At 39.8% G+C, this 11,875-nt stretch overlaps 1 protein-coding gene across 1 annotated transcript; it reads right to left on the bottom strand.

Annotated features, from left to right (window-relative positions):
* Nucleotides 1-5,958: 5,958 nt before the first annotated feature.
* LOC113017896 (uncharacterized) lies at nucleotides 5,959-9,220 on the bottom strand. Its single transcript, XM_026152921.2, has 5 exons — nucleotides 8,918-9,220; nucleotides 8,282-8,572; nucleotides 7,792-8,043; nucleotides 7,461-7,624; nucleotides 5,959-7,351 (listed from the first exon to the last, which is right to left on the bottom strand). Exons 1-5 carry the CDS (start codon nucleotides 9,018-9,020, stop codon nucleotides 7,004-7,006), a joined length of 1,158 nt encoding a protein of 385 aa, XP_026008706.1. The 5' UTR covers nucleotides 9,021-9,220; the 3' UTR covers nucleotides 5,959-7,003.
* Nucleotides 9,221-11,875: the final 2,655 nt, after the last annotated feature.

Below are 11,875 nucleotides of genomic sequence, written 5' to 3'. Positions count from 1 at the left end.
AGCAAAAACAAAACAAAACAAAAAAAAACAAACAGGAAAATTATGTTGTGTTGGCTGTGTTACAAAGAGAGGGGAGAAACACCGGGCCAGGCCCTGTGTCAGCCTTCTCTCCCCCTTTTTATTTTTTTTTCTCACAATATAATCAACTCATAACCCACCAAGTTGACAGGACGACATGCACATGTTCAAATTCTTAAGATCATGTCTAAACTCACAAAAGAGAAATTTCTTTCCGTCAGTAATCACTTGTGTTTTTGCTGGGTGTGGTTTCCATTACTATAATTTTGCTTCAGCCGCTGTGCTTGTGGGGGGTGGTTGGTCCAGGTCCGTAGCCACCTGTATTAACACAATAAGAGATTTATTTAATATCATTTTCATCACTGTTAAATAGACCAGCAGGCAACACGCCCACCTTTACAGCGCAGACTGCATGCCAGTCTCCCAACACACTCCTCTCTCTACTTCTCAATAATTCTCCACTCTCCCTTTATTTCTCCTTTCTCTACGTCAGTTTTAAAACCCAACATATTTCACACCACTACACACCTCGGACTATCTCTCTCTCTCTGTTTTTATTTTTTATTATTACACCACAGAGTAATACACCCAATTTAGCCCATCTATCTCTATGTGGCTCCAAATTGCCCTCTTTACTTAATTTCACACACTCGTCAGGGGACAGGCAAACAGCAATTTCAACCACTGAAACGAGGAATTCAACCCTTTTTCTTTTTATCTTTTACTCAACCTTAGATATCAAAGCATTTTCTTCTTCTATTCAACCTTTTTCTTTTACTAATATAGAACTCAACCTTAGATGTCAAAACATTTTCTTGTTCTATTCAACCTTTTTCTTTTACCTATGATAGAACTCAACCTTTGTTTGCAAAATGTGTCTTGTTCTAGTCCAGAATAAATGTAAACCCGTGATTACACAGTGGTTTCAGTATTACTCTGTAGCTATGCGGGGGTTCTAACGTCCCAAGTCGCCACCTCAGCTAACCAGACGCCGCTGGACCTGCCTGAGCGTCCACAGACAGGGGGGTTGCCACAACATAAACTCTCTTTAGGGGTTCCACTCCCAAGGTTGCTACCCTAGTTACCTCCGGGCCGCGTCCGATCTACCGGTTGGGAAACCACTCCTGGAACTAATCCACGAGGCCCATCAACCTTTGATCCTAAAATGTGTCTTTGCTCTAGTGTCCTCCCATTCACACATCAACCGTCACTGTCACCATGTTCATATTTCACACAATGAAACACACAGAGAGCGCGTCTCACACGCAGAAACACACACAGAAACCTCTGAGCTCACCTTTGAAAATGCAAGCGCACCACAAGCCAGACTCTATTTCACCTCTATTTCATATGCTAAACTTTGGCCGTGTTTTAGAAGTTTTCCCCGTTTCTTGCAACAGAAGCCAGTCATAGACAAAGTTAAATGTGGAGGGTAACGTGGGCTGCAACTCTAGTCTCAACGTAGAATGTTTTTAGTATCTTGCTAGAGCCAGTTCCTATGACACACTGGAATTCAGCCTAAACTTATGTTGTTAGTATCTCGTGCCGAAAACCAGACACCGACAAATTTAATGTGAAAATACGTGTAACTCAGCGAACAGATTAATTTGGAAAGCCCAATATGCACATTTGGTATTTATAATACAACAGGCTGTGCTTACCTTTTTATATTTGGACCGGTCCTCTGTTCGCCTCGCCTCACGATCTCACCACAGGCCAAATCTGCCCCTCCTCAGCACACCAAAGATCCGGGTCACGGCACCAAGTTGTTAAAATCTCCCAATTCTTTTAATCTTTGGGCAGAAGGAAGGACAATACTCGGTGTATAAATGCTCAATCAACAATTCTTTATTTCCATACAATTCAACACTTATGAGCACAAGCCATCATGATGGGGAGACATGCATGAAGAGGGTCACAGCAAATCTCAAAATGGTGACGGGTTACTCAGCTTCTTATAGCCTCTAGTGGCCCCCACCTAGTCGTAAAAGCCTAAACATTCACATTCTTTCTCTGTCACGGCACCTAAGTTATGACCTCGGCTCCCTGTCTTTCTGCCCTCTGTAAAGGTGGGGGCATGGAATGTGGTCTGTTTCTTCTATTATCGGCACAAGGCCCTCTGCACACAACATTCTCTTCATGATTCAGCAGTATGAAATGTCAAGAAACAGTGTAACACATTCAACAGTGTCGAATAATACAGGTCAATCCAATAGATCTAATGATTTTTCACACTCTTTTAAGTCAGAAGTATAATGCAAACTAAAACTACATACTGATCACACACTCTATACTAAGAAGTATAATATGACCTACAGCAGTATCCTAATTCAACTACTTCAATTACAGATATAAGATAACATATAATAACAGAATAATCTCACAAAAGACAACACTTCAGGAACTAAGTAGGCTAGATGCGTTAGGTCAGACTGGGGAGAGTTTTAGTGTTATGTTATTGTGTTATCAGTTGTCAATTTGCTTCGGTCTTTTTTGCATGTTAGGTATATCCTAACTTTAGTAGTTTAGCTAGATACCTGGCTATTGTAGGGAACAGGTGCTTGTTCAATTGTATGCTTGAAATGGCTACATTTATTATAGGTGTTATGGCTCGCCCAGCTGGACGCTTGGAGATCCAAGATCCTCTCTAGTGTCTGGTCTAGTGTAAAGGGGGATCAATATCTTGCCAGAGTCCTCTAGCTTAACTCTGCTATTGCAAGATCAGACTGTAGCACTGTCAGTGTCAACACCTGTCGCACAGGTGCTTGAGGACAGGCCAATCACGCTGCCTTACTTTGATCGGCTGTTGTTGGAGTCCTCGTTTGGTTCTAAACAGGACACTGGCCTGAAACCTCATCTGGCATACCTCCAGGGAGGAGCATGAACAGGAACAGGAGCTTCAGCTGAAAACAGTTGGAGTAGGCCCAACCAAATGTTGATTTTGCAAGGGAGAAGAGTCTCCTTTTTTCATTTGTCCGAGACTGTGATTGGTTCTACTTTGGGGAAGAATGATACCCATGCTGAAGAAGTAGAAAGCAGTGATTTAGATCCCAAAAGGTTGATTCTGCTCATCTGGATGTCACATTTTCAATAGGAGAAACATTTCGTCACTCATCCGAGTGACTTCTTCAGTCTTAGCTGACTGCAGGTTTTCCCAATCTTATAAACAGTACATTTGCACAATAACTAAAACCAGCCCACTGAATGAACAACAGGTTGTGAGGTCAGTGACCACTGATCAACAACTGCTCAATGGCCATGAGTACCATTCACAGAGAATTGGGCATGCCATCTTCGCCATCTTACAATGCTGTGATTGCAGACATACCCTTTGATCAGCGGTTGTTGATCAATGGTCATGACAATTTGCATAATAATCATCAATCATCAATCAAGGAACTGACCTCAGCCCATTGTTCATTCAGTGGGCTGTGAGGTCCAGAAGAACAGAATCAATCTTTTGGGATTTATTTACCCGGATGATTGAGCATGCATCTAGACAGGTGTTTTAGATCATCTCCCAAGCATTGTTGAGCCAGATGCTGAATCTAAAGTACCTCTTTACTCACTGGTGAGGCACTTGTTAGTATTCAGAAAATAGTCTTATTATTAGCTAGCTGCTGATGATCATTCTTCTACAGGGTATCTAGATATTACTAAGATTTACAACTGTATCATGCAGCACTTTTTCTGGCCAGGAATGAAAGTGGATGTACTGCGGTTCTGTAACACCTGTCACACTTGCGAGCTTGTGCCATGCCTACCGTTGCCCAGTGGAAAACATGAGGTGATGAAAAAAGAGGTGAATTGCCTAGAGGACAATGGTTTAGTCCAGCCCACTTACAGACCTTGGATCGCCACGTGTCTGCTCACCCCTAAGTCTGACGGTACGCCCTGTTTCTGCACAGATTTTTGTTATTGCTGTAACTGTCTGTCAATGGAAAATTGTATTTAGTAGTCAGTATAATCTTTTAGTGATATAAGTTTGCATATGATAGAATACTGCATGTAGTTATTTGTATTAGGAAATATTCAACCATGTATACTTAGAGGCATATAATCAATTGTGTGTGATCTCTAACAGGCTGCAGGCTTGGTGTGCACTCCAGGAATGCACCCCCACGTCCTGGGAGCATGAGAGTTCGTACCTTGTTTTATTGTTTTACGGTAGGATTAACGTAGCTATGTCTGTTTTAGTTTAAGTGCTTCTTTACATATAGATGAACTGCTGGACTTCCTCACCATGTTATTTAGGGTGAGGGGGAGACTGCCCTCTTTGTGACCAAGGATGTACCTTTTGTGCCTTCATGTTATATGACCCTTTGATCAGCAGGACACACACACACACACACACACACACACACACACACACACACACACACACTGAAGTATAAAATAAAGACAGGAGCAGTGCTCAGCGCGAGTCTCTCTGTCTGGAGGCTGCCCTTGCTAGCAAGAAGTCCTGTGTGTTTCTCTTCTCTGAGTCTTTACTGAAGAAGTGTTTTATAACATTTTCCTTAACACTGTCTGTGACTCATTCCCACTCCCTCATACGGAGGACTGCATTGACAGCATCGGTCCTGCCAAATTTATCACTAAGTTGGATCCCTTAAAGGTTACTGGCAGGTTACCTTGACCCCCAGAGCCTGTGACGTTTCTGCATTTGTCACTCCTGAGAATTTTATGGAATTTTATGAATTTTATGTTTTTTAAGTACACTGTGATAGCATTTGGCATGAAAAACTCTCCTGCTATATTTTAGCATTTGATGCATCTGGTATGTGTATCTGATGATTTGGTGATATACACAGATGCTTGGGTGGATCGCATAGTCATCCTAGAACCAGTGTTTCAGTGGCTAAATCAAGCCTCCTTAACCCTTAATTATGCAAAATATGAGTATATTAAATTAAATATTGATAAAGCAATAGTTACATATATGGGTAAGCAGGTTGGTTTTGGACAGGTTCATCCAGTGGAGGCAAAAGTCCCTGTAATACTGAACTATTCGGTTCCATCCAGTTTGTCTTGTTTTTTTGACCGGATGTACAACCAGAACCAGCAACTAATGTGCTGGGTGTTGTTGCCACAGGATTAACACCTTGTGCTCAAACGTAAGAAAAGCCTCAGTGCCTCCAAACACATTCTCCTTTTTTCTTTTCCTTTCTCTTCTACTAACAGTACCACAGTTGTCACCTACACCCTGTTGGCCAACCGCACCAAAGGTGGTCGGTCCAGGAAATCTCATTCTTGACAATCTGCACGTTTGATTTCGCAAAGATTTTCCATTGAACGCCCTTCCTGACACAAAACTCCATATCTACCAGAGCTTGCCATATAAGGTTATTCCTGAAAAGGCTGAATGTTCAGAGCACTGTACCAATTCATGAAAAGTTGACTGGATGACAAAATTGTAAGACCAAAATGTGCACAAGCAACAGGGATGATTGATGCCCTGTTGCTTCTCTAACCAGCCTTGAGCCTTGGTTGGATAACTTGAGATATTAAAACCCTAGAGTATGGAGGATGACTTTTGGCAGGATGAGTGGAGACCCACAAAATCTGTGATGACTGAAATCCAGCAATGCTTTGGTAGACTATGGTACCATAGCTATGCTAATTTCCTTTTCCAGTTGTACTTAGCACCCGCCCACAGTGGCAGACTTACTACCAAATGGTTTGCTGATCATATTATTACTGTGTTTGGCCAGCCACCTCACCTGGCCTGAACCCTTTGATAGTTCTCCTTGCTAATATCCACTAGAGTAGGGGTCAGCAAACTGTGGCTCCAGAGCCGCATGTGGCTCTTTCATCCTTATACTGCGGCTCCCTGTGGCTTGGGAAAATAAATTAAAGTATTTAGGCGAAGTGTATTTTATTTGTGTTAGTTCTTTTTTTACTTGTAGTTCTAAACTGGAAGATTATTGTGATGTTGAAATATTAAAATTACATTATATTTTATTATTCTTCATCACTCAAAATAAGCGTCACACTCGCACAAGCCAGTATACCCACCAAAACGCTGTGCATCGAGACTTTCAGCCCCAGGTTGGCCAAGTATGGAGTAATGTAAGAAAAGAAAAATATCAGAAGAAAATAAAACATTCAATGATGCCTGGGCAGATTCATTTGCATTTACTTCTGACGCGAGTGACCGACCAATATGCCTAATTTGTGGATTGTTGATCTTCGGATCCACATAAGTATGTGAGCAGCTATTCTCCACAATGAACTATGTTAAAAAGAATAGCCAAACAAATCGATCACACCTCACAGATGACAGCTTACAGTCCTGCAAAAAGATGAAAGTGACTTCGTACTTTTCTCATTAAGCACTTCATGGATTTCATAAGCAACACATTCTAGTTGTTTATACAAAGCATAAAAGGTGAACAAAAAGCAATATATACAGTGTTATCTTCATTTTAGATGTCAAAAAGTATTTGCGGTTCCCACTGTTTTATTTTCCGAGGAAACCGGGTCCAAATGGCTCTTTGGGTGTTAAAGGTTGCTGACCCCTGCACTAGGGTAAATGCTAAATTTATCCACTTAAACAAGTTTAATCAAACATAAGCAAATATCCATCAACAGCTGCCCAATTAGCATGTGATTTAATGGGGCACAATTCATACATTTTCTGTACTTCTAAAGAAAAAACAAAATGATTTGGTGGATAGAAAAATTCATTGCTAATATAAATAAAATACTATTATAACAAATAAATATAAGTGAATAAGCTCCCAAACAAAGATCAGCATTTGGTCTTTCATCTCAGCATGTCAGCAAGCATCCAAATTATTCAGCAGAAATGTAACTTTTATATAGAAATAATCATAAGTCCTGTGATTACTTTTGTATTAGTTCTATGAATTGATCTTTTTTCTTTTCTATGCTGGATATATGTTCATTTTCTTGTAATGTTTTTGTTCTCTCGTTTTCTTTTGTTTCCCACTGTTCAAAAGTCCAGTTTGGCCTCTGGGTGGTGCTACACATTCAGATTTTTTGGTTTCTGCAACACGCTGTAAACTGTGTCGACCTGTGTGAGCCGTTGTTGTGCCTCCTCCACTGTGGCAGTCTCTGAAGTATTTTGGTTGTTGTTGCCAGCAGAAGAGGCTTTCACTCCTGGAACAGTGTAGATGGTATCTATTGTGTAGCTTGCCATGGAGTTAATTTGCTCTCCTGGGCTGTTGGTCTGGCTGTACTGAAGGATGTCTGCATTCTCATAAGCAGGGTCAGCATCACTTGACGAAGACACAGTAGAGGCTCTAGACTGAGATGATGGCAGAGTACTAATGGGCTGGCTTTGTATTGAGCGGATAGTATTTGTTGGAGCCTGTAAATAATAAAGTCAAATATTCAGTCACATTATGACACACCACTGCACAAGTTATATAATATAAAATATAAACAGATATAAATATCTGTTAGTGAATGCAGCTTACCTGGTAGGATTTCCATTTTGCTGAAAATAATCTTTTAACTAAAAAGAAAGAAACTGTTACGAAGACGCAGGCGAGTAAAACACAAACAATAATAAATGCAAGCGCTCTCGTTGGTGGAGGGTGTTGTGCATTCTCTTTATCATCAGGATTAGAGTTATTAAAACCTGCAGACACAGAAACGTAATTTTAATGAGCAATTTTTTTCAGACATAAAAAGTAAAATAATTGTATGACAAGAAACAACAATGTACATATCTAAATAACAGGGGAAATATAATTCATGTAAAATGAATCAACAGCATGTTATTTAAAATTAATATTTAATACTTACACCTTGTTAATGTTTCAGAAGAATTACTTGTGCTAACATGGTTGTTGCCTCTACAGACCACAGCTCTGTTCTCAGTGAAGATGGTGATGTTGACCTCACTGAATGATTTCTGAGATCTTCTGCAGCTGTCTTCATCACAAACAGACCAAAGCCAATAATCCTGAATGGAGCAGTTTACTGTGATACTGCAGAGTCCAGCAGACTGGTTGGAGCCCAGCTTTAACATTGTAATAACAGGTGTGGGAACCATGTCTGTAACATTGAGCCAAACAGATAAATTAATGATTTAATGCAAAAAAGAGAACTGACAATGACCCAGGTGATTCTAAAATTGTAGGATATATGATGTTGTGATTAAAGACAATGACAGATTCTGTTTTTCTTTCAGTCACAAAGAAATGTAAAAGCTTACTGTAAGACAAATTCTACTAAATCCAGAAATATTTGAATATTTAAAATAGGACAAGACAAAGTTCTGCTTATAACTTACCTTGAACAATGACTTGATGTTTCTCTGACACTGAAATAAAGTCACGGCTGAGTGAGAGTTCATATATGCCAGCGTCTGTATCAGCCAGGTTTTTAATACACAGGGAGAGGTTTCCAGCACTATAAACCACTCTGTCTTTGTATTTTGGATTGATTTTTCTATCATCAGCAATAATTGTCTTGTTAAATTTCCATTCGACACGTTCATATTCTGGCAATTTCTTAACATTCAGACACACTGAGCTGTTTTTTAGTCCATAATATGTCGTTGGTGGGTCCTCTGCCATGAGACCTAAGAGGAAAAGTGCAGCAAGAGTCTTAAAATACATTATTAAACCTTAAAACCACAACATGCACACAATAGATATATTCTAGTAAGTGTATGGTGTATGAAAGAGGAAATCACTTTGACATCCTTTGTTTTGCAACATAATGTTGCAAAACAGTAATTCCTTTTTAATCAAACTTCCAAGGAAAAAATACATTTAATTTCACTCATTAAACTTTGCTTCATTCATCACAATTGCATTTTTTCCCTAATGAAATCTCTGATACATATCTTTAAAAAATGATTTGATAATTCGGTCAAGTTTGGCATTAGTTATGTAAAGAACAAAAACATTTTCATTCAGCTTACCTGTAACAATCCAAAAACTCAGAAGCAGAATCATTTTTAATCTACACAAATTTATCTGAACGTAAGAAAAGTGGAATTCATAAACAGGAAATCTGCTGTGCATGGTTTCTCTGCTGTAGCCAGCTATGAATGCAGCAAATATGGCAGGTGTCAGAGAGAAAAAGAAACGCTTCAAAGCCCAGGAAGCGATGCATCATCTGCTGGATCAGAGAAAGAAAAAAAAAGTCTGCCAAATGCAGCTAAACTACACTTCAATTAATTAATGATGATCCAGATATTTCTGTTCATTCATAAATGTTATGATTAAAATACAAGAGGTGACGAAGACATTAGGGTAGTGTGTGTGTGTGTGTGTGTGTGTGTGTGTGTGTGTGTGTGTGTGTGTGTGTGTGTGTGTGTGTGTGTGTGTGTGTGTGTGTGTGTGTGTGTGTGTGTGTGTGTGGTGCTGTAAAGACTTTAGCCTGTTGCAAATAAATCCTAATATTTAAGGTTAAACAAGAAGAGATCAGGGTTAGCGTGTGGAAAATAAGAGAGAGCAATGGTATGAAGGAAACAGATGCATACGTATGTGTGGTTTTTGTATGAAGTCTGTGTGCAAATGTGTCTGTGGTTGTTAGCATACTAGCACAGAAACATTTTACATTATGGTTAGAGCCGGAAGCAGCAAGTTTTCACATTGAAGGAATTGATCTCTTATCAGATGCTGGTAACATTTATTTGGCATCTAAAATTTATGATTTTAAATATTTTGCATTGTGAATTAAATACACATTTTACAAACTCATTGTTCCTACTAAAGTGCACTATAAAGGTCACAGAGAAGAACCAGGCAAATATAAGATGAAGGACAAAAAAATGCCTATACTACTGTAGTACCAATTTATTGTGGTATACACTGTCTATATACTATGGTAAGATATTATCAATCATATAAGATGAAGAGTGGAAAAGTAATTGGTCCAGAAGTATGAATGTTTATGATAGAAGGCAGGGGATTTTATAACCATATTTTTCAACATAATCTTGGAGAGTGAGAGGTTGCCTGAAAATTGAACAGAAAGAGTACTAGGACAGGATGATGTGCAGAGCTGCAGTAACTACAAATGGATAAAGTTGATAATCGATATCTTTGTGGAATGACATCAAGGCGATGAGCAGTGAGCATCAGAGAAGAAGCACTACAGATGTCATGTTTGCTTTGAGAGTGTTGATGGAGATGAGGTCAGAAGGAGAGCCTTTGAGGAAATGAGAAAGCATATGTTAGGGTACAAAGAGTGTAACTGCGGTACTGCAAGAGGAAGTAATGAGTGGCCGTGAAATGTGAGGGTGGTGTAGGACATTGTATCTGTAGTGAGAGTAGAGTAGTAGCGGGTGGAAGAGAGCCTGGAGAGGTGGAGAGAAAAGGAATGAAAGTCATTAGAAGCGAGACAGAATACAACTCGGTCCATTACTTTGGATGGATCAAAGGATGGATAAGGGTGAGTTTCAAGGGTGATTTCTGACAGAAAGATAGCAGCAAGAGTGAGAGAGAAGGTTTACATGATGGTAGTGAGACCTGCAGTGGCTGGAGGTGGAGCTGGAGATGTCCGGATTTTAATTGTGAGTGACAAGAATGGACAAGATTAGAAATGAGTACATCTGAGGAACAGCTCAAGCTGAGCAGTTTGGACATGCTGAGATGGTCTGGACATGTGCAGCAGAGGGATAGTGGACATACTGGACAAAGGAGTTTAAGGATGTGGTGAAGGAGGACATGCAGATTGTTAACGTGAGGTGGAGGCAGATGATCTGCTGTCACAACCCTAAAAGGGAGCAGATGAAAGGAGAAGATGACCTTTCATCTTCTCCTGTCACGGTCAGCGGTTTGAGTTTTTGTGAGTTTGTAATTCTTTTGGGTTGGAAAAGCATTTTATGTTCACACTCTATGTCTCGCCCTTTCGTGTCTTGCCTCTGTGTTTTAATGTTTGTCTCTGGTCTTTTGTCTCTTGGACTTTATATGTAGTTTAACTTCCCTTGTCTCATTAAACCTGATTTGCTACAGCTCTTGTCCCACTTGTTTCCTTTCCCCTCTATACCTGGGCTGTATTTATTGTCTCTCTTTGTTGTGTCCTCCTTCAATGCTGTGTGTTTCCTAATTATTTTTCTCATGTATATGTTTTTGTTATGCTTTGATTGACAGATTGATATTGAAATGATTTTAATCACTCTCTTAAAAGAAGTCAAGAACCCAAACGAGGCCAGATACGGACCCAGGAGACAAAATTCAGCTTTTATCCGATTATTAAGTGATGACATGACGAATCCTACTTCCGGGCCTAAAGTAGTCTGCGTTTAACATGGCTTTTGTGTTGTTAACATGTTTAATGCTTTGTATTTTCTTCTATTTAATCTCAAAAAGCTCCTAAAAAAAGTCAGTGATCACTGTTGACCTCCCTCGGCTTTTATTGCCACTAATCATTTATTTAAGCTCAGTTTTTAAAACCTTAGGATGTAACTACAGCCCAGCCCATGCAGCAGTATATGAATGACTAACCTCGTATTGTGACCACATGGGTGTTACAGTGGGTGGTTCTTGTATTCACTGAATAAAAGGCTGCAGGGAAGGCTGTTCTTTGAAGTTGGCTGGGAAACAGGTGAGGAGCATTCATCTCCAAGAGCCTGGTTCTGACCAGGCTTCCCTTGCAAGTTAAAATGGATCGCTGTTTGTCTTGCTTTGTTCACTGGTGATAAGTCTTGTGTTACATGTTGGGCCTGCGAGCGCAGACCCAACATGTAACACTAGTCTCATGTATCTGTGAGCCGGCCTGGGTCTCTACACTGTAGCTTACTTTTGATTTTCCCTTGTTGATGCTCATAATAAATATATTAATTGTATAATTAAACCTAAAGATGAGCATATCATTTGAAATGGTACAGTTTCACTTTAGTTAGTGAAGTAAAATCACTTGCGTTTAGTGG

Source organism: Astatotilapia calliptera, chromosome 3 (assembly GCF_964374335.1).
Source record: "Astatotilapia calliptera chromosome 3, fAstCal68.1, whole genome shotgun sequence".
Taxonomy (NCBI): Eukaryota; Metazoa; Chordata; class Actinopteri; order Cichliformes; family Cichlidae; genus Astatotilapia; species Astatotilapia calliptera.
Note: the sequence above shows the minus strand (reverse complement) of the source record. Positions and strands in the feature narration are given on the sequence as shown.

Excerpts from the sequence above, each read along its gene's own strand:
- LOC113017896 (XM_026152921.2), bottom strand. The coding sequence starts at position 9,020 with ATGCACAGCAGATTTCCTGTTTATGAATTCCACTTTTCTTACGTTCAG. Across the intron at positions 8,573-8,917 it reads GAGTTTTTGGATTGTTACAG|GTCTCATGGCAGAGGACCCA; the intron begins GTAAGCTGAATG and ends TTTTCCTCTTAG. Across the intron at positions 7,625-7,791 it reads TTCTGAAACATTAACAAGGT|GTTTTAATAACTCTAATCCT; the intron begins GTAAGTATTAAA and ends CTGTGTCTGCAG.